At 51.2% G+C, this 23,241-nt stretch overlaps 1 protein-coding gene across 1 annotated transcript in view; it reads left to right on the top strand.

Annotated features, from left to right (window-relative positions):
* LOC124022047 (vegetative cell wall protein gp1-like) overlaps positions 1-2,631 on the top strand; it is an 8,106-nt gene extending 5,475 nt beyond the window's left edge. The window contains exon 2 of the mRNA XM_046337104.1: positions 2,491-2,631. Within this exon, the coding sequence (XP_046193060.1) occupies positions 2,491-2,631 (141 nt within the window). The remainder of the gene's footprint in view (positions 1-2,490) is intronic.
* Positions 2,632-23,241: the final 20,610 nt, after the last annotated feature.

Here is a 23,241-nt window from a genome sequence, read left to right as displayed (position 1 = left end):
CATTGATCAACACAAAATACTCCAGAATGTCAAAGTGTAAACAACTAGTTTTTCTTTTTTTACTAAATTGATTTTTTAAAAATCTATATCTAAAAAAAAAAAAAATACAAGTTGCATCAGTATTCACCCTCTGTGTTTAGTCAAGCCGACATTATTTCAGAAGATCGGTTGGTTTTAACCGTCCTCCCGAGTGGTTCCGTGGTCTAAGGCTCTGCATCACAGTGTTGCTGTGCCACTAGAAATTCTGGGTTTGAGTCCAGGCTCTGTTGCAGCCGACCGTGACCGGGAGACCCATGGGGCGGCTCAGAACTGGCCCCGCGTCGACCGGGTTTGGGGAGGGTTCGGCAGGCAGGGATGTCCTTGACCAATCGCACACTAGGGACTCCTGTGGTGGGCTGGGCGCAGTGACATGGTCACCAGGTGTACGGTGTTTCCTCCGACACATTGGTGCTTCTGGGTTAAGTGGGCATTGTGTCAAGAAGCAGTGCAGCTTGGTTGGGTTGTGTTTCAGAGGACACATGGCTCTCGGCCTTCGCCTCTCCTGAGTCCGTACAGGAGTTGCAGCTATGAGACAAGACTGTAACTACCAATTGGATACCACAAAATTGGAGAGAAAAAATAAAGTATTAACCAATCACATTACAGTATAGGGCCGTAATAGGGTCTGAGAAACCTTCAGCCCAGTCCTTTACAGAGACACCTTCAGCCCAGTCGTTTACAGAGACAGCTCTATCTCATCCAGTCAGGAAAATGATCCTTCGTTACATTGCTACATTCTCCTGTCCAGGTCAGTAAACACTACCAGCAGAATGAGAAGGAGGAGAATGGGGGCGTTCAAGTGAAACGTACATAACAATCTACAGGCAGCCTTGCTACCTACCAGAGGACAACACTGTGGAGAAAGTCACGTTTACTCTGGAGGGAGAGGAGATGTGAGGAGGAGAGGAGATGTGAGGAGGAGAGGAGATGTGAGGAGGAGAGGAGATGTGAGGAGGAGAGGAGATGGGGGGGAGGGGGGGGAGAGGAGATGGGAGGGGGAGAGGAGATGGGAGGGGGAGAGGAGATGGGAGGGGGAGAGGAGATGGGATGGGGGGAGAGGAGATGGGAGGGGGAGAGGAGATGGGAGGGGGGAGGAGATGGGAGATGGGAGGAGGAGAGGAGATGGGAGGAGGAGAGGAGATGGGAGGAGGAGAGGAGATGGGAGGAGGGAGAGGAGATGGGAGGAGGAGAGGAGATGGGAGGGGGAGAGGAGATGGGAGGAGGAGAGGAGATGGGAGGGGAGAGGAGATGGGAGGGGGAGAGGAGATGGGAGGGGAGAGGAGATGGGAGGAGGAGAGGAGATAAGAGACTAGGTGAGAGAGGGAGACAACAGGAGGCCCTTCAATAGGAGGTCCTGATGAGCAGCCATTCTATTACGGGTCTAACTAGATTTACAACTTAAAGCAGGTTGACAGAGGCAACGCAGGTAGCCACTCTGTTGGGTGCTGGATGGCATACCAAATTACACCCTATATAGTACACTACTTTTTAACCAGGGAACATAAGGTTCAGGTCCAAAACTAGTGCACTATGTAGGGAATAGGGTTTCATTTGGGACACCCTCCTGGTCTGGGGAGGAACGTAGGGTCAAGGAGACCAGACCACCCAGGGAAAGAAGCAGGAATCCAGACAGCAGAGCACACAGAGTAGCCAGGGTCAACGAGCTGCTCATCAAACATGGACTCCCACAGAGAGGATATAGACAGAGAGAGAGAGGTGAAGATCACCATTTTCAGATCAGTTGACTTTGTCGGGTGACTCGAGGAGCCTGGAGTCGGACACGGTCTAAGGAACAGCTGCGCTGCAGAATACCAAGTACAGGCAGCGGTCACATGACCAGTCAGATCCAATGGCAGAGGAAGGAGACGGTCTGGTGGTGAAAGGTGGATATCTGGCCCACCAATCAACTCATCCTCAGTTCACCTCCCTCTCAAGGCAGGAAACTGAGGATTGATTAAATGGCTTCTTTCTCTTCACGGCATGGCAGACAAACAGGCCTCCAGGCAGACAGACAGACAGGCCTCCAGGCAGACAGACAGGCCGGCCTCCAGGCAGACAGACAGGCAGGCCTCCAGGCAGACCTCCAGGCAGACAGACAGGCCGGCCTCCAGGCAGACAGACAGGCCGGCCTCCAGGCAGACAGACAGGCCGGCCTCCAGGCAGACAGACAGGCCGGCCTCCAGGCAGACAGACAGGCCGGCCTCCAGGCAGACAGACAGGCCGGCCTCCAGGCAGACAGACAGGCCGGCCTCCAGGCAGACAGACAGACAGGCCGGCCTCCAGGCAGACAGACAAACAGGCCTTTGTGGGTCACTGGTACTTCCTGTGCGGTGGGCCCCTAATACTTAATGTGCTGAGAGCCCCTAATACTTCCTGTGCTGAGAGCCCCTAATACTTCCAGTGCTGTGGGCCCCTAATACTTCCAGTGCTGTGGGCCCCTAATACTTCCAGTGCTGTGGGCCCCTAATACTTCCAGTGCTGTGGGCCCCGAATACTTCCAGTGCTGTGGGCCCCGAATACTTCCAGTACTGTGGGCCCCTAATACTTCCAGTGCTGTGGGCCACTAATACTTCCAGTGCTGTGGGCCCCTAATACTTCCAGTGCTGTGGGCCCCTAATACTTCCAGTGCTGTGGGCCCCTAATACTTCCAGTGCTGTGGGCCCCTAATACTTCCAGTGCTGTGGGCCCCTAATACTTCCAGTGCTGTGGGTCCCTAATACTTCCAGTGCTGTGGGTCCCTAATACTTCCAGTGCTGTGGGCCCCTAATACTTCCAGTGCTGTGGGCCCCTAATACTTCCAGTGCTGTGGGCCCCTAATACTTCCAGTGCTGTGGGCCCCTAATACTTCCAGTGCTGTGGGCCCCTAATACTTCCAGTGCTGTGGGCCCCTAATACTTCCAGTGCTGTGGGCCCCTAATACTTCCAGTGCTGTGGGCCCCTAATACTTCCAGTGCTGTGGGCCCTAATACTTCCAGTGCTGTGGGCCCCTAATACTTCCAGTGCTGTGGGCCCCTAATACTTCCAGTGCTGTGGGTCCCTAATACTTCCAGTGCTGTGGGCCCCTAATACTTCCAGTGCTGTGGGTCCCTAATACTTCCAGTGCTGTGGGTCCCTAATACTTCCAGTGCTGTGGGCCTCTTAATACTTTTCCAGTGCTGTGGGTTAATACTTCCAGTTTGTGCCCCTAGAGAAAAGTCTGGGATCCCAGTCTGGGATACAGTGCTGGGATACCCCTGGGATACTTCCTGGGATACTGCCTGGGATACAGCCTGGGATACAGCCTGGGATACAGTGCTGTGGATACAGCCTGGGATACAGCCTGGGATACAGCCTGGGATACAGCCTGGGATACAGTCTGGGATACAGTCTGGGATACAGCCTGGGATACTTCTGGGATACAGCCTGGGATACAGCCTGGGATACAGCCTGGGATACAGCCTGGGATACAGTGCTGATACAGGGCTGGGGTTCAATACTTCCAGTGCTGGGGGCCCCAAATCCAGGCCAGTGCTGTGGGCCCCTAATCCAACCCGGTCTAATGGCTCTCTCTCTGTGTGATTCCCCTGCTTCAGTGCTTTCCCCCTAATACACACACACACACACACACAAAATGCATTCGATGTAGCATTCATGACCAGAGTAACTTCCAGTGCTGTGGGCCCCAGAGTCTTTCATGTTGTCCAGGGGCAACCTGTGGGGAGGCTGTGATTTGTAATAGCGACCAGACAGAGGCTTTAACTGAACCTACCCAGTGCTGAGTGGCTGGCTGAGAGCACGTGGCTGAACAGAGGAATATGGTGTTTTAGTCTGTGCAGCACACTGCTCTGCTGTTTCATTAAACTAAAAGATTTAACCCTTTGCTGTGACCCCTCAGCTCACTGACAGAACAAATATGTGGATTTCTTTTTTTTAAAGTGCTCCAGCTCTCATATTACAAGGTAGGTTTAAAAACGCTCTCCAGCTCTCATATTACAAGGTAGGTTTAAAAACGCTCTCCAGCTCTCATATTACAAGGTAGGTTTAAAAAAAAACAAACAGGCTGGATACAGTCTGGGCTACAGCTCTGGGATACAAGTGTGGATACAGTCTGGGCTACAAGGAGGGGATACAGCTCTGCAGGTTACAGTCTGGGAGAGAAGGGCTGTGGGATACAGCCTGGCATACAGCCTGGGATACAGGGCTGTTGGGATACAGCTCTGGGATACAGTGTGGGAAACAGCCTGGGATACAGGGGGATACAGCTCTCCAGGATACAGGTGGGATAAAAGGGCCTGGGAGGGGCCACAGCTCTGCAGGTTGTGTGGCTGGAGAAGGGCTGTGGGAGGGGCCACAGCTCTGCAGGTTGTGTGGAGTAGAGAAGGGCCTGGGAGGGGCCACAGCTCTGCAGGTTGTGTGGAGTAGAGAAGGGCTGGGGAGGGGCCACAGCTCTGCAGGTTGTGTGGAGTAGAGAAGGGCTGTGGGAGGGGCCACAGCTCTGCAGGTTGTGTGGAGTCCAGAGAAGGGCTGTGGGAGGGGCCACAGCTCTGCAGGTTGTGTGGAGTAGAGAAGGGCTGTGGGAGGGGCCACAGCTCTGCAGGTTGTGTGGAGTAGAGAAGGGCTGTGGGAGGGGCCACAGCTCTGCAGGTTGTGTGGAGTAGAGAAGGGCTGTGGGAGGGGCCACAGCTCTGCAGGTTGTGTGGAGTAGAGAAGGGCTGTGGGAGGGGCCACAGCTCTGCAGGTTGTGTGGAGTAGAGAAGGGCTGTGGGAGGGGCCACAGCTCTGCAGGTTGTGTGAGTAGAGAAGGGCTGTGGGAGGGCACGTGGCTGAACAGGTTGAATATGTAGTAGAGAAGGCTGTGGGAAGGGCCACTGCTCTGCAGGTTTGTTAAAGTAGAGAAGGGCTGTGCGGAGAAGGGCTGCTCACTGAGAGAAGGGCTGTGTAGAGAAGGGCTGTGTAGAGAAGGGCTGTGTAGAGAAGGGCTGTGTGGAGAAGGGCTGTGCGGAAAGGGCTGTCCGGAGAAGGGCAGTGCGGAGAAGGGCTGTGCGGAGAAGGGCTGTGCGGAGAAGGGCTGTGCAGAAGGGCTGTCAGAGAAGGGCTATTGGAGAAGGGCTGTGTGGAGAAGGGCTGTGTCCAGGGCTGTGTGGAGAAGGGCTGTGTAGAAAAGGGCTCAACATAACAACCCATTTTGAAACGTAAAAACAACAATCGTATTTAAAAGGAAGGTAGAGGAAGTCTCCAGCTTCCTGTTTCTGGTAGGATAGTAAACATGCCCAGCTCTCCAGGTCGAGACAGACAGAGTCCTCCTCCGTCCTGCCCGTCAGAGAAAACGCTCAGGGTTAGCGCAACGCCGCTAGAAAAGGAAGGACCATTTCATTTCAGCAGCCACTTAGTTCTGGCTAGGCATTTCTCCATCTCTCCAGCTCTCATATTCAAGGTAGGTTCCCTCCATCTCCTCTCCAGCTCTCATATTACAAGTTCCCTCCATCTTTAAAAAGCCTCCATCTCTCTATCTCCAAGGTAGGTTTAAAACGCTCTCCCCAGCTCTCTCATCTCCTCTAGGTTTCATCTCCTCTCCCTCTCCTCTGCTCGTTCCCTTCATCTCCTCTCAGCCTTCAGGTTTCTCCCCTCTCCCTGCTCGTTCCCTTCATCTCCTCTAGGTTTCAAAACCTCTCCCTCTCATATTACAAGGTCCCTTCATCTCCTCTCCCCCAGCTCCCTCATCTCCTCTATTACAAGGTAGGTTCCCTCCAAAACCTCTCCAGCTCTCATATTCCTCTAGGTTCCCTAAAAACACCTCCATCTCTCTATTCAAGGTAGGTTCCTCCATCTCCTCTGCTCGCCCTCCATCTCTCCAGCTAGGTTTCCATCTCCTCTCCCCTCTCCTCTGCTAGGTTCCCTCCATCTCCTCTCTCTGCTCTCCTCCATCTCCAAGCTCTCGTTCCCTCCATCTCCTCTCCTCTGCTCGTTCCTCCATCTCCCCCACTCTGTTCCCTCCATCTCCTCTGCTCGTTCCCTCCATCATCTCTCCCCCACTCGTTCCCTTCATCTCCTCTCCTCTGCTCGTTCCCTTCATCTCTCCCCCTCTCCTAGAGCTCGTTCCCTCCATCTCCTCAGCTCTGCAGGTTCCCTCCATCTCCTCTCCTCTGCTCGGGCCCTCCATCTCCTCAGGTTGTGTGGAGTAGAGAAGGGCTGTGGGAGGGGCCTCCATCTCCTCTCCTCTGCTGTTCCCTCCATCTCCTCTCCTCTGCTCGGGCCTCCATCTCCTGCTCCTCTGCTGTTCCCTCCATCTCCTCTGGGAGGGTTCCCTCCATCTCCTCTCCCCCTCCTCGGCTCGTTCCCTCCAAGGGCTCCTCCGCTCGGGCCCTCCATCTCCAGGTCCTGTGGAGTAGTTCCCTCCATCTCCTCTCCTCCGCTCGTTCCCTCCATCTCCTGTCTCCAGAGTTCCCTCCATCTCCTGTAGAGAAGGGCTGTTCCCTCCAGGGCTCTCCCCTCTCCTCAGGGCTGTGTAGAAAGGGCTCTCCTCTGAAGGGCCTCCATCTCCTCTCCTCGGCTGGAATCAGAACGGTGGAGCTGTGTGCGGAGAAGGGCTGTCGGAGAAGGTTCCCTCTGCGGAGAAGGGCCCTCGGAGAAGGGCTGAGGAGAAGGGCTCCTGGAGAAGGGCTGTCCCTCCAAGGGCTGTGCAGAGAAGGGCTGTTCCTCCAAGGGCTCCTCTGCTCGTTCCCTCCATGTCCTCTCCCCCTCTCCTCTGAATGGTTCCTCCATCTCCTCTAGAGAAGGGCCTCCATAGAGAAGGGCTGTCCCTCCAGAGAAGGGCTGCTGGAGAAGGGCTGTCTCTGGAAACTCGTTCCCTCCAAAAGGGCTCGTTCCCTCCAAGGGCTGTCCTAGGCTCGTTCCCTCCATCTCCTCTCTCCTCTGCTCGTTCCCTCCATCTCTCTCCTCTGCTCGTTCCCTCCATCTCCTCTCCTCTGCTCGTTCCCTCCATCCCTCTCCCCTCTCCTCGGCTCGTTCCCTCCATCTCCTCTCCTCGGCTCGTTCCCTCCATCTCCTCTCGAGGCAGTAGCACCTCCATCTCTCTCTCCTCTGCAGCGTTCCCTCCATCTCCTCTCCTCATCGTTCCCTTCATCTCCATCTCCTCTGCTCGTTCCCTTCATCTCCTCTCCTCCTCGCTCCCTTCATCTCCTCTCCTCTGCAACTCCTCCAGAAAAAACTCCTCGGCTCGTTCCCTCCATCTCCTCTCCTCATCGTTATCTCCATCTCCTCTCAGCCTCCATTTAATTCCTCTCCTCTAGTTCCCTCCATCTCCTTTCTCCCTCTGCTCGTTCCCTCCATCTCCTCTCCTCTCTCGTTCCTCCATCTCCTCTCCTCTCCTCTCCTTCATCAACTCTCCTCTGCTCGTTCCTCCATCTCCTCTCCCCCTCTCCTCGGCTCGTTCCTCCATCTCCTCTCCTCTGCTCGTTCCCTCCATCTCCTCTCCTCTGCTCGTTCCCTCCATCTCCTCTCCCCCTCTCCTCGGCTCGTTCCCTCCATCTCCTCTCCTCTGCTCGTTCCCTCCATCTCCTCTCCTCTGCTCGTTCCCTCCATCTCCTCTCCTCTGCTCGTTCCCTCCATCTCCTCTCCTCTGCTCGTTCCCTCCATCTCCTCTCCCCCTCTCCTCGGCTCGTTCCCTCCATCTCCTCCCTCTGCTCTCCCTCCATCTCCTCTCCTCTGCTCGTTCCCTCATCTCCTCTCCTCTGCTCGTTCCCTCCATCTCCTCTCCTCTGCTCGTTCCCTCCATCTCCTCTCCTCTGCTCGTTCCCTCCATCTCCTCTCCTCTGCTCGTTCCCTTCATCTCCTCTCCTCTGCTCGTTCCCTCCATCTCCTCTCCCCCTCTCCTCGGCTCGTTCCCTCCATCTCCTCTCCTCTGCCTCCCTCCATCTCCTCTCCTCTGCTCGTTCCCTTCATCTCCTCTCCTCTGCTCGTTCCCTCCATCTCCTCTCCCCTCTCCTACTGTTCCCTCCATCTCCTCTCCCCCTCTCCTCCGCTCGTTCCCTCCATCTCCTCTCCTCCGCTCGTTCCCTCCATCTCCTCTCAGCCTCCATCTCCTCTCCTCTGCTCGTTCCCTCCATCTCCTCTCCCCCTCTCCTCCGCTCGTTCCCTCCATCTCCTCTCCTCTGCTCGTTCCCTCCATCTCCTCTCCTCTGCTCGTTCCCTTCATCTCCTCTCCTCTGCCGTTCCCTCCATCTCCTCTCCCCCTCTCCTCCGCTCAGCCTCCATCTCCTCTCCTCTGCTCGTTCCCTCCATCTCCTCTCCTCTGCTCGTTCCCTTCATCTCCTCTCCTCCGAATCGTTCCTCCATCTCTCTACTGCTCGTTCCCTCCATCTCCTCTCAGCCTCCATCTACCAGGCTCTGCTGTTCCCTCCATCTCCTCTCCTCTGCTCGTATCCCTTCATCTCCTCTCAGGAGCTGTTCCCTCCATCTCCTCTCAGCCTCCATCTAGGACAGGCCCCTCTCTCCGCTCGTTCCCTTCATCTCCTCTCCTCCGCTCGTTCCCCATCTCCTCTCCTCCCGTTCCCTCCATCTCCTCTCCCCCGCTCGCCTCCATCTCCTCTCAGCCTCCATCTCTCTCCTCTGCTCGTTCCCTATACTGGCTCGTTCCCTCCATCTCTGTCTCAGCCTCCAGCTCCTCTGGCTCGGCCTCCATCTCCACTCCTATCGTATACTCCAACACTAAAATGGGTTCCCTCCATCTCCTCTCAGCCTCCATCTCCTCTCCAAACTGCCCTCCATCTCCTCTCAGCCTCCAACTCAGTCTATACTCAGTCAAATGTCCATCTCCCTATCTCCGCTCGTTCCCTCCATCTGGAAATAGACCGTTCCCTCCAAAACTCAGCCTCCATCTCCTATACTCAACTCCATCTGTATTCCTGCTCGTTCCTCCATCTCTCTCAGTCTCCATCTCCTCTCAAACAGTGTTCCCTTATCTCCTCTCCAGGCCCAGTCCCTCCATCTCCTCTCCTCGTTCCCTATGGGTAGGACCAGGCATCTCCTCCAGCCTCCATCTCCAACTCCTCCGCTCGTTCCCTTCATCTCCTCTCCTCCGCTAGGACCAGGCTCCATCTCCTCTCAGCCTGGGTAAACAGTCCCCGTTCTATCTCCTCCAGGCCCATCTCCTATCTCTCCTGGTTCCCTTCATCTCCTCTCCTAGGAGCCAGTTCCCTCCATCTCCTCTGCCTCCAGTGCCCTCTCCTGGGTAGGACCCTCCATCTGTATCTCCATCTCCTCTCAGCCTCCATCTCCTCTCCTCTCCTCGTTCCCTTCATGTCTCTCCTGGGTAAACGTGCCCTCCATCTCCTCCAGCCTCCATCTGTATCTATACTGGGTAAACATCTCTCTCCTATGGACCTCGTTCCCTTCATCTCCTCTCCTCCGCTCAGTTCCCTCCATCTCCTCCAGGCTCCAGTCTCCTCTCTCTCCTGGGTAAACAGTGCCCTCCCTCCATCTAGGAGCCAGGCCCAGTCTGTATCTCCCTCCATCTGGGTAAACAGTGCCCTCTCCATCAGTCTAGCCTCTAAATCTGTCCAGGCCCAGCCCTCTGAACTGTGTAAAAACAACTCCGTCCAGACAGGTAAGGCAGTCGGTATCTGATACGGGTAAACTAACAGTATGGTTAGGACCAGGCCCAGTCTGTATCTATACTGGGTAAACAGTGCCCGTGTGGAGTTAGGAGCCAGGCCCAGTCGGTATCTACACTGCAAACACAGCATACTCTGCTGTACCCAGCACCAGTCTGGAGGCTGAGACTGGGTAAACAGTGCCCTATATGGGTAGGACCAGGCCCAGTCTGTATCTATACTAGTAAACAGTGCCCTCTCAGCCAGGACCAGGCATCCCAGTCTGTTTTATGAATGAGCGTGAGAATGGATCGTAAACAGTGCCCACACACACTACTAAAATAGGCTCATAATACACACCCTGCCCAGTCAATCTATACTGGGTAAACAGTCATTAAATGGGGAACCCAGTATGTCTCAGTCAAATGTCTCACACCTATCAAGATGCCGGGCAGCGTGACATGGAAATAGACCAACGCAAAACTAAACTCTAGTCTATTCCAACTCCAACTGTATTCATGTGAATCATCAGTCTGTATCATCATAATAATCTGGTTTAAACAGTGCCCTCTTGGGTTTATTAAGGAAAAATGCCCAGTCTGTATCTATATCTGTTAAACAGTGCTCTAGACTAGGATTCACAACACAGGGTTGTTTTTAAACACACATCTTTAAAAGTGCTGTGGACCAGCACCATTTAACTGTTAATGCTTTACTGGGAAGCCCTGTGTAAATGCACTACTTTGACCAGGGCCCTTAGGGCTTTACCCATAGGGCTCTGGTCTAAAGTCTGCACTAACTGGGAACAGTGCTATTTGGGATGCCGCCGTAGTCTAACCAGTATGTAAATCATATCTGCTTTGTGTCCGTGTGCGAGTCGTTACATTGAGAGAGAGAGAGAGAGAGAGAAAACGCCACGAGAGTAAAGCCCAATCTCTTTCTATGAAGTCCGTCCTGCCTGGCTGGCAGAGAGCTGTAGGAGCCAGGCTCAGTCTGTATCTATACTGGGTAAACAGTGCCCTCTATGGGTAGGACCAGGCCCAGTCTGTATCTATACTGGGTAAACAGTGCCCTCTATGGGTAGGAGCCAGGCCCAGTCTGTATCTATACTGGGTAAACAGTGCCCTCTATGGGTAGGACCAGGCCCAGTCTATCTATACTGGGTAAACAGTGCCCTCTATGGGTAGGAGCCAGGCCCAGTCTGTATCTATACTGGGTAAACAGTGCCCTCTATGGGTAGGAGCCAGGCCCAGTCTATCTATACTGGGTAAACAGTGCCCTCTATGGGTAGGAGCCAGGCCCAGTCTGTATCTATACTGGGTAAACAGTGCCCTCTATGGGTAGGACCAGGCCCAGTCTGTATCTATACTGGGTAAACAGTGCCCTCTGTGGGTAGGACCAGGCCCAGTCTGTATCTATACTGGGTAAACAGTGCCCTCTATGGGTAGGACCAGGCCCAGTCTGTATCTATACTGGGTAAACAGTGCCCTCTATGGGTAGGACCAGGCCCAGTCTGTATCTATACTGGGTAAACAGTGCCCTCTATGGGTAGGAGCCAGGCCCAGTCTGTATCTATACTGGGTAAACAGTGCCCTCTATGGGTAGGACCAGGCCCAGTCTGTATCTATACTGGGTAAACAGTGCCCTCTATGGGTAGGAGCCAGGCCCAGTCTGTATCTATACTGGGTAAACAGTGCCCTCTATGGGTAGGACCAGGCCCAGTCTGTATCTATACTGGGTAAACAGTGCCCTCTATGGGTAGGAGCCAGGCCCAGTCTGTATCTATACTGGGTAAACAGTGCCCTCTATGGGTAGGAGCCAGGCCCAGTCTGTATCTATACTGGGTAAACAGTGCCCTCTATGGGTAGGAGCCAGGCCCAGTCTGTATCTATACATACATATATATAAACAGTGCCCTCTATGGGTAGGAGCCAGGCCCAGTCTGTATCTATACTGGGTAAACAGTGCCCTCTATGGGTAGGAGCCAGGCCCAGTCTGTATCTATACTGGGTAAACAGTGCCCTCTATGGGTAGGACCAGGCCCAGTCTATCTATACTGGGTAAACAGTGCCCTCTATGGGTAGGAGCCAGGCCCAGTCTGTATCTATACTGGGTAAACAGTGCCCTCTATGGGTAGGAGCCAGGCCCAGTCTGTATCTATACTGGGTAAACAGTGCCCTCTATGGGTAGGAGCCAGGCCCAGTCTGTATCTATACTGGGTAAACAGTGCCCTCTATGGGTAGGAGCCAGGCCCAGTCTGTATCTATACTGGGTAAACAGTGCCCTCTATGGGTAGGAGCCAGGCCCAGTCTGTATCTATACTACACATAAACAGTGCCCTCTATGGGTAGGAGCCAGGCCCAGTCTGTATCTATACTGGGTAAACAGTGCCCTCTATGGGTAGGACCAGGCCCAGTCTATCTATACTGGGTAAACAGTGCCCTCTATGGGTAGGAGCCAGGCCCAGTCTGTATCTATACTGGGTAAACAGTGCCCTCTATGGGTAGGAGCCAGGCCCAGTCTGTATCTATACTGGGTAAACAGTGCCCTCTATGGGTAGGAGCCAGGCCCAGTCTGTATCTATACTGGGTAAACAGTGCCCTCTATGGGTAGGAGCCAGGCCCAGTCTGTATCTATACTGGGTAAACAGTGCCCTCTATGGGTAGGAGCCAGGCCCAGTCTGTATCTATACTGGGTAAACAGTGCCCTCTATGGGTAGGAGAAAAGGAGAATCTCTCAAAGGTTCACCATGTGCCTACAATTTAACAATGGCTTTACATTGGGTGTGAATTTAAAAACACACACATATATATATATATTTATTAGGCTTAATATGAGGTAACAGTATGACACGAACAAAAACAAATGGGCACAGTGTGAAAGAGGATACGAGAGTCAACTGCAGGCCTGGAGACAAGCAACCTGAATATCACAGAGTGGGTCTCTAATGTCGTCCTGGTTAAGGACTAGTCCCACATCAGTGGAGAGCTTCTCTGTTCCTGGTTCAGACACAGTACAGAGCAAGACTGACAGCTTTAGAACCGTGAATCATTATGGTGGTTCAACGGGACTGAATCATTATGGTGGTTCAACGGGACTGAATCATTATGGCGGTTCAACGGGACTGAATCATTATGGCGGTTCAACGGGACTGAATCATTATGGTGGTTCAACGGGACTGAATCATTATGACGGTTCAACCGGAGTGAATCATTATGACGGTTCAACCGGAGTGAATCATTATGACGGTTCAACCGGAGTGAATCATTATGACGGTTCAACCGGAGTGAATCATTATGACGGTTCAACCGGAGTGAATCATTATGACGGTTCAACCGGAGTGAATCATTATGACGGTTCAACCGGACTGAATCATTATGATGGTTCAACGGTGAATCATTATGATGGTTCAACCGGATTGAATCATTATGATGGTTCAACCGGATTGAATCATTATGATGGTTCAACCGAGTGAATCATTATGATGGTTCAACCGGAGTGAATCATTATGATGGTTCAACGGGATTGAATCATTATATGATGGTTCATTATGATGGTTCAACTGGACTGAATCATTATGCATGTTTAATAGGACTGAATCATTATGATGGTTCAACGGGATTGAATCATTATGCATGTTTAATAGGAGTGAATCATTATGATGGTTCAACTGAATCATTATGATGGTTCAACCGGAGTGAATCATTATGATGGTTTGAATCATTATGATGGGACTGAATCATTATGATGGTTCAACGGGACTGAATCATTATGATGGTTCAACGGGAACTGAATCATTATGATGGTTCAACCGGAGTGAATCATTATGATGGTTCAACGGGAGTGAATCATTATGATGGTTCAACGGAGTGAATCATTATGATGGTTCAACCGGAGTGAATCATTATGATGGACTGAATCATTATGAACCGGACTGAATCATTATGATGGTTCAACCGGACTGAATCATTATGATGGTTCAACGGAAGTGAATCATTATGCATGTTTAATAGGAGTGAATCATTATGATGGTTCAACTGGAGTGAATCATTATGATGGTTCAACCGGAGTAAATCATTATGCATGTTTAATAGGAGTGAATCATTATGAATCTTTAATAGGAGTGAATCATTATGAATCTTTAATAAGAGTAAATCATTATGAATCTTTAATAGTGCATGCGGCTCACTTGTCGGCTGTTTAACAAAATGTTTTCACAAATCAAGTCTGACATCATGCTATCTGGGAGAGCAGTCAATTCAGAGGAGGAAAATGTTGACCTGCTTGTGGTGCTGTGGAGATGCCGGAGGGAACAATGGTGTCTCTTTACAGTGGGGCAACACTGCCCTCTGGTGGTGGACAGGGGAACTGGGCTTCACCATTTCAATATTGGGTCTTGAGAGGACAAACACACTTAAAACCCAAATGTGCTTTTTGCTGCTTTAGTTGTAGATTCTACAGTTACTGATTTTTTAAAAACACAGCAGAGATAATTGTCTCTTTACTTTCCAGAGTCATTATTTGTTGCTGTAAAAAAAAAAACGAACAATTCAGCCACATCTGACAACACCAGACAGTCTTCACCCCCAGGTGCAGCTCTCCATACCGACAGTGGAGTGAGTCCCAAATGAAACCCTATTCCCTAAATAGTGCACTACTTTTGACCAGAACCCTATGGGGTGGCATTTTGGAGACCCAGTCTGAACAGAACAGCCATTAAGCCTGAAGCCTGAAGCTCAGAACGTCCAGCAAAGCCTCGTGATGAGAGCCAGCCGGGAGGCCAGCGTGGGCCCAACACACACAGAGCTGACACCACCAAAACCATTACAGGACGTTCCCAGTTTCATCTCCTCCGATTCGGCCGTGACAGTCTCACCTTTCCCAATCCCCACTGTCAGTCAGGAAGAGGGGCACATGGACCCCCCCCAGTGCCTGTCCATCACTCTGGGCCTAAATAAGGACCTAATACCACCTGCCATTTCCCCCCAGCCTCCCTCTCATCTCTGAGCTGATGAAGTTCAGGGAAGAGGAGGGTGGAAGTGGAAATAGAGAGGGGTGGATGGAGGGAGGGGTGGATGGAGGGGAGGGTGAGAAATAGAGAGAGAGGAGGGGTGGATGGAGGGAGAAGGGTGGAAGTGGAAGTGGAAATAGAGAGAGAGGGGTGGATGGAGGGAGGGAAGGGAGGGATAGAGAAGAGGAGGGGTGGATGGAGGGAGAGATAGGGAGGGAGGGAAGAGGAGGGTGGGTAGAGAGAGAGGGGTGGATGGAGAGAGGGAGGGGTAAGAGGAGGATGGAAGTGGAGATAGCGTGAGAGGGATTGAGGAGGGAGAGAGGGAGATTGAGGGGTAAGAGAAAGAGGAGAAGGGGTGGATGGAGGGGGGTGAGAAAGTGGCAATGTCACACCCTGTTACCTGCCATTGGTCAGAGTGACTCAACCAAGCCCCCAGGATAGATAGATAGTGTGTGTGTGTGTGTGTGTGTGTGTGTGTGTGTGTGTGTGTGTGTGTGTGTGTGTGTGTGTGTGTGTGTGTGTGTGTGTGTGTGTGTGTGTGTGTGTGTGTGTGTGTGTGTGTGTGATGGCACAGCCTACAGAGAAACCATCTAAAGCACTTGGTGTAAAACCACCTCCAGTTCACTTCACACATCAAATTTCACAGAGCTTTTATTTTATTATTGTGTCTGTACCCCAGAACCAGACCCAGACCGGAGAACCAGAACCCAGACCGGAGAACCAGACCCCAGAACCAGACCCCAGCCCGGAGAACCAGACCCCAGCACCAGACCCCAGCCCGGAGAACCAGACCCCAGCCCCCAGCACCAGACCCCAGACTGTAGAACCAGACCCCCCCAGCCCGGAGAACCAGACCCCAGACTGTAGAACCAGCCCGGAGACCCAGCCCGGAGACCAGACCCCAGACCCAGTAGAACCGGACCCCAGACCCAGCCCAGAGAACCAGACCCGGAGACAGCCAGGAGAACCAGAGCAGACCCAGCCCGGAGAACCGGACCAGACACAGATTCAGTGACATCCAGTGGGACAGTTTTTAAATGTAACCTCCAGACCCAGCCAGGAGAACAAATTCCTACCCAGACCCCAGCCAGGAGAACCAGACCCCAGCCCGGAGACCAGACCCCAGCCCGTTGAGACCCAGCCTGAGAACCAGACCCCAGCCCGGAGACCCAGGACCTGAGACAGTGCCCAGCCCATTAGCCATGACTAACATCACTATAGCCCGGAGACCCAGACCGGAGAACCAGTCCCCAGCCCGTATGAGACCCAGTTGAGAACCAGACCCCAGCCCGGAGAACCAGACGGTCACCCAGGTCATTATCATGTTTCAGACAGCACTACTGTTGACCCACAACCCGGACTAATCTCAGTCACATCAGCCCGTTTCAGACCCAGACCCCAGCACTACCGTTGACCAGACCCTAATCTCGGAGACCCAGACCCCAGCCCGGGTCATTATCATGTTTCAGACCCAGCCCCACTGAGACCCAGACCCCAGCCCGGAGAATCCAGAGCCCGGAGTCAGACCCCAGCCCGGAGTCATTATCATGTTTCAGACCCAGCACTACCGTTGACCCAGACCCCAGCCCGGTCATTATCATGTTTCCCAGCACCCCAGCCCGGAGACCCAGATCATGCCCGGAGAGTTGACCCCAGACCTACTAACCTCAGACGGTCACCAGACCCGGTCATTATCAGAACCAGATACAGCACTACTGTTGACCCAGACCGGAGAACCAGACGGTCACCCGGATTATCAGACCCAGCACTACTGTTGACCGGACCCACCTGGTCACCTCGGAGAATTATCCGGACCCAGACAGCAGCCTGAGACCGGACCCAGGTCAGCCCGGAGAATCATGTTTCAGACAGCACTACTGTTGACCCAGACCCAGTCCCAGCCCGGTCATTATCAGACCCATCCCAGCACTACCAGACCCAGACCCAGTCCCTCACAGACCCATTATCATGTTTCAGACCCAGCCCTGAGACCAGACCTGGTCACCCAGGTCATTATCATGATACAGCACTACTGTTGACCAGACCCAGACCCAGCCCGGTCAGATCAGACCCCAGACCCAGCCCGGAGAACCAGACCCCAGACCCAGCCAGGAGAACCAGATCAGACCCAGCCCGAGAACCGGACCAGACACAGAGCCAGTCATTATCATGTTTCATTTTTACTGTTGACCTCCATTTAACTGGTCACCTCAGTTAAGAACAAATCATGTTTCAATGACGGCCAAACCTGGACGACGCTGGGACAATTGATGCGCCACACTACTGGGACTCCCTGGTCATCACGGCCTGTTTGATACAGCCTACTGAACCAGGGTGTCTGGTCACCTCAGGTCATTATCAGTGTTTCATTAGCCATGACTAACATCACTGTTGACCTACAAATGGTCACCTCCAGTCATTATCACTGTTTCCTACAGACCTACTAATCTCAGACGGTCACCTCACGGTCATTATCATGTTTCATACAGCACTTGAACTCTGATACAACTGGTCACCTCACGGTCATTATCATGTTTGTACAGCACTACTGTTGTGTGTGACCTGTGTGTGTGTGTGTGTGTGTGTGTGTGTGTGTGTGTGTGTGTGTGTGTGTGTGTGTGTGTGTGTGTGTGTGTGTGTGTGTGTTGTCATGTTGTCAGATACAGCCACTGTTACTCATTGACCTGGTCAGTCACTATTATTTTCATGTTTCATACAGCACTTCTCAGTCTAATAGTCTCATTAAACTATGAATAACCACATGTCTCATGTCCCAAACACCACCCTGTTCCCTCTGAGTGTCCATAGTGTCCTGGTGTAATGTAGTACTCTGTAACAGAAGCCACCCTGTTCCCTCTGTAGTGTCCTGGTGTAATGTAGTACTCTGTAACAGAAGGGACCCTGTTCCCTCTGTAGTGTCCTGGTGTAATGTAGTACTCTGTAACAGAAGGGACCCTGTTCCCTCTGTAGTGTCCTGGTGTAATGTAGTACTCTGTAACAGAAGGGACCCTGTTCCCTCTGTAGTGCCCTGGTGTAATGTAGTACTCTGTAACAGAAGGGACCCTGTTCCCTCTGTAGTGTCCTGGTGTAATGTAGTACTCTGTAACAGAAGGGACCCTGTTCCCTCTGTAGTGTCCTGGTGTAATGTAGTACTCTGTAACAGAAGGGACCCTGTTCCCTCTGTAGTGTCCACAGTGCCCTGGTGTAATGTAGTACGCTGTCCCAAAAACCACCCTGTTCCCTCTGTAGTGTCCATAGTGTCCTGGTGTAATGTAGTACGCTGTAACAGAAGGGACCCTGTTCCCTCTGTAGTGTCCTGGTGTAATGTAGTACGCTGTAACAGAAGGGACCCTGTTCCCTCTGTAGTGTCCACAGTGTCCTGGTGTAATGTAGTACGCTGTAACAGAAGGGACCCTGTTCCCTCTGTAGTGCCCATAGTTTCCTGGTGTAATGTAGTACGCTGTCCCAAAAGCCACCCTGTTCCCTCTGTAGTGCCCATAGTTTCCTGGTGTAATGTAGTACGCTGTCCCAAAAGCCACCCTGTTCCCTCTGTAGTGCCCTGGTGAAATGTAGTACTCTGTAACAGAAGGGGCCCTGTTCCCTCTGTAGTGTCCATAGTGTCCTGGTGAAATGTAGTACGCTGTCCCAAAAGCCACCCTGTTCCCTCTGTAGTGCCCATAGTTTCCTGGTGTAATGTAGTACGCTGTCCCAAAAGCCACCCTGTTCCCTCTGTAGTGTCCATAGTGTCCTGGTGTAATGTAGTACTCTGTAACAGAAGGGACCCTGTTCCCTCTGTAGTGCCCTGGTGTAATGTAGTACTCTGTCCCAAAAGCCACCCTGTTCCCTCTGTAGTGCCCATAGTGCCCTGGTGAAATGTAGTACGCTGTCCCAAAAGCCACCCTGTTCCCTCTGTAGTGCCCTGGTGTAATGTAGTACTCTGTAACAGAAGGGACCCTGTTCCCTCTGTAGTGCCCATAGTGTCATGGTGTAATGTAGTACGCTGTCCCAAAAGCCACCCTGTTCCCTCTGTAGTGCCCATAGTGTCCTGGTGTAATGTAGTACGCTGTCCCAAAAGCCACCCTGTTCCCTCTGTAGTGCCCATAGTGCCCTGGTGAAATGTAGTACGCTGTCCCAAAAGCCACCCTGTTCTCTGTAGTGCCCTGGTGTAATGTAGTACTCTGTAACAGAAGGGACCCTGTTCCCTCTGTAGTGCCCTGTGTGTAATGTAGTACTCTGTAACAGAAGGGACCCTGTTCCCTCTGTAGTGTCCTGGTTAATGTCAGTACTCTGTAACAGAACACCCTTTCATTCTGTAGTGTCATTGTCCTGGTGTAAGCCACAGTACTCTGTCCCAGAAGGGACCCTGTTCCCTCTGTAGTGCCCTGGTGTAATGTAGTACTCTGTAACAGAAGGGACCCTGTTCCCTCTGTAGTGTCCTGGTGTAATGTAGTACTCTGTAACAGAAGGGACCCTGTTCCCTCTGTAGTGCCCCAGTGTCCTGGTGTAATGTAGTACTCTGTAACAGAAGGGACCCTGTTCCCTCTGTAGTGTCCATAGTGTCCTGGTGTAATGTAGTACTCTGTAACAGAAGGGACCCTGTTCCCTCTGTAGTGTCCATAGTGTCCTGGTGTAATGTAGTACTCTGTAACAGAAGGGACCCTGTTCCCTCTGTAGTGTCCTGGTGTAATGTAGTACTCTGTAACAGAAGGGACCCTGTTCCCTCTGTAGTGTCCTGGTGTAATGTAGTACTCTGTAACAGAAGGGACCCTGTTCCCTCTGTAGTGTCCATAGTGTCCTGGTGTAATGTAGTACTCTGTAACAGAAGGGGCCCTGTTCCCTCTGTAGTGTCCATAGTGTCCTGGTGAAATGTAGTACGCTGTCCCAAAAGGGGCCATTCCGGTGTAACTGAATTACACAGAGAGTCAGATCTGTTACGTTAAAACTGGTACAATTTTAAGTCCTTTAACAGGTGCTCTTATTAAAAAAAAAAATAAAAAAAAATAAAAAAAAGTGATTTACAAGAGCATTTAGGTTTAAGTGCCTTGCTCAAGGGCACAGAGATTTATTTCAACTCGTCAGCTCTAGGATTCGAACCAGCCACCTTTCGGTTACTGGCCCGGCGCATACCGCAAAAACAACTGTTGATTGCAACGTTGAACTAAACCATACAACTATACGCACAAGAGCATTACAGTACTTTCAGACAAGAGCTACAGTACTTTCATTCCTGGAGTCAGAGCTACAGTACTTTCATTCCCAAGAGCTGGACAGTACTTTCATTCCCAAGACTACAGTACTTTCATTCCCAAAACACTTTCATTCCCAAGAGCTACAGGAAGAACAGTACTTTCATTCCCAAGAGCTCATAACAAACAAGAGCTACAGTACTTTCATTCCCAAGAGCTACAGTTGATTCCCCTTACAGATTTGACCACAAAAACACATTTTCTGGGAGATCAGGAAGAACTGTTGAGATAAATTCTCTGGAGTCATTAACTGCAACAGTTTTACTGGGAGTTTCATTGACAGAAATTAGACAGAGATTCATTGTGCTTAGATTTCTATGGTTGACAAACCATCGGGTTTTGGTTGGCCAACAATTACACGTTTCTATTTTATTAAAAGACGTCTCCACTTAATCCCGTCATCGTGGAATCGCCCTGTGTGGAATAGGGTGCCATTTGGGGGACAAACCCTCGCCCTGTGTGGAATCATTTGGGCGCCATTTGGGACACACACCCTTATTTGAGATGCATTTCAGGAGGACTTATCAGGAATAATTAGCCCACATGTACAAATATATATTAAAATACACAGCACAGTGTCAGGACACCATATGCCCACGATCTGCATACTAAACAACTCAGACAATTAAGGAATGGAACCAACGAGAGGAGAGTGAACGTTGGTCCACAACACAGGGGTTTTACTGGGAGATCATTGGACAGAAATTAGACAGAGATTCATATGTGATTCTCTGGAGTCATTGGGCCACAACACAGGGGTTTTACTGGGAGATCATTGGACAGAAATTAGACAGAGATTCATATGTGATTCTCTGGAGTCATTGGGCCACAACACAGGGGTTTTACTGGGAGATCATTGGACAGAAATTAGACAGAGATTCATATGTGATTCTCTGGAGTCATTGGGCCACAACACAGGGGTTTTACTGGGAGATCATTGGACAGAAATTAGACAGAGATTCATATGTGATTCTCTGGAGTCATTGGGCCACAACACAGGGGTTTTACTGGGAGATCATTGGACAGAAATTAGACAGAGATTCATATGTGATTCTCTGGAGTCATTGGGCCACAACACAGGGGTTTTACTGGGAGATCATTGGACAGAAATTAGACAGAGATTCATATGTGATTCTCTGGAGTCATTGGGCCACAACACAGGGGTTTTACTGGGAGATCATTGGACAGAAATTAGACAGAGATTCATATGTGATTCTCTGGAGTCATTGGGCCACAACACAGGGGTTTTACTGGGAGATCATTGGACAGAAATTAGACAGAGATTCATATGTGATTCTCTGGAGTCATTGGGCCACAACACAGGGGTTTTACTGGGAGATCATTGGACAGAAATTAGACAGAGATTCATATGTGATTCTCTGGAGTCATTGGGCCACAACACAGGGGTTTTACTGGGAGATCATTGGACAGAAATTAGACAGAGATTCATATGTGATTCTCTGGAGTCATTGGGCCACAACACAGGGGTTTTACTGGGAGATCATTGGACAGAAATTAGACAGAGATTCATATGTGATTCTCTGGAGTCATTGGGCCACAACACAGGGGTTTTACTGGGAGATCATTGGACAGAAATTAGACAGAGATTCATATGTGATTCTCTGGAGTCATTGGGCCACAACACAGGGGTTTTACTGGGAGATCATTGGACAGAAATTAGACAGAGATTCATATGTGATTCTCTGGAGTCATTGGGCCACAACACAGGGGTTTTACTGGGAGATCATTGGACAGAAATTAGACAGAGATTCATATGTGATTCTCTGGATTCATTGTGGGACTAAATTCAAAATATGGGATGAAGATGTGACCATTTTATTCGTTTTTGTTTTACGAATAAATACGTTTTAATTTCTCTTTACTTAAGAGATTTGAAGCGTAACATAATGACACGCATATTATAAAAAATACATTTACACAAAACCAAAAAAGATGTTTTCCCTGTTTTAGGGTCTTTCAGTCTCCCTCAGTCAACCACTGCACCAATCAAAAAGAGGGGAATCATTCGAGAGAAAAACACAGGTTAAAACAAACAAATTTCCTGTTGTACATTTACAGCAATTTCTCCCTAATTGCTGGACCACAAACAAACCAACAGCCACGTAGTTTTCAAACATCCCACTTCCTCTGTGTGGAGAAACACTCTCTAGTCACACTGTCTGGGCCACAAGAGGGAGGGAGGAGATAAACACTCTCTCTAGTCACACTGTCTGGGCCACAAGAGGGAGGGAGGGGATAAACACTCTCTAGTCACACTGTCTGGGCTACAAGAGGGAGGGGATAAACACTCTCTAGTCACACTGTCTGGGCCACAAGAGGGAGGGGATAAACACTCTCTAGTCACACTGTCTGGGCCACAAGAGGGAGGGGATAAACACTCTCTAGTCACACTGTCTGGGCTACAAGAGGGAGGGGATAAACACTCTCTAGTCACACTGTCTGGGCCACAAGAGGGAGGGGATAAACACTCTCTAGTCACACTGTCTGGGCTACAAGAGGGAGGGGATAAACACTCTCTAGTCACACTGTCTGGGCCACAAGAGGGAGGGGATAAACACTCTCTAGTCACACTGTCTGGGCCACAAGAGGGAGGGGATAAACACTCTCTAGTCACACTGTCTGGGCCACAAGAGGGAGGGAGGAGATAAACACTCTCTAGTCACACTGTCTGGGCCACAAGAGGGAGGGAGGAGATAAACACTCTCTAGTCACACTGTCTGGGCCACAAGAGGGAGGGGATAAACACTCTCTAGTCACACTGTCTGGGCCACAAGAGGGAGGGAGGAGATAAACACTCTCTAGTCACACTGTCTGGGCCACAAGAGGGAGGGGATAAACACTCTCTAGTCACACTGTCTGGGCCACAAGAGGGAGGAGATAAACACTCTCTAGTCACACTGTCTGGGCCACAAGAGGGAGGGGATAAACACTCTCTAGTCACACTGTCTGGGCCACAAGAGGGAGGGAGGAGATAAACACTCTCTAGTCACACTGTCTGGGCTACAAGAGGGAGGGGATAAACACTCTCTAGTCACACTGTCTGGGCCACAAGAGGGAGGGAGGAGATAAACACTCTCTAGTCACACTGTCTGGGCCACAAGAGGGAGGGGATAAACACTCTCTAGTCACACTGTCTGGGCCACAAGAGGGAGGGAGGGATAAACACTCTCTAGTCACACTGTCTGGGCCACAAGAGGGGGGGGATAAACACTCTCTAGTCACACTGTCTGGGCACAAGAGGGAGGGGGGATAAACACTCTCTAGTCACACTGTCTGGGCCACAAGAGGAGGGGATAAACACTCTCTAGTCACACTGTCTGGGCACAAGAGGGAGGGGATAAACAAGTCACACTGT

Source organism: Oncorhynchus gorbuscha, unplaced genomic scaffold (genome assembly GCF_021184085.1).
Source record: "Oncorhynchus gorbuscha isolate QuinsamMale2020 ecotype Even-year unplaced genomic scaffold, OgorEven_v1.0 Un_scaffold_1281, whole genome shotgun sequence".
Lineage (NCBI taxonomy): Eukaryota > Metazoa > Chordata > Actinopteri > Salmoniformes > Salmonidae > Oncorhynchus > Oncorhynchus gorbuscha.
The sequence above is the reverse complement of the archived record's forward strand: the minus strand, read 5'-3'. Positions and strand labels throughout refer to the sequence as shown.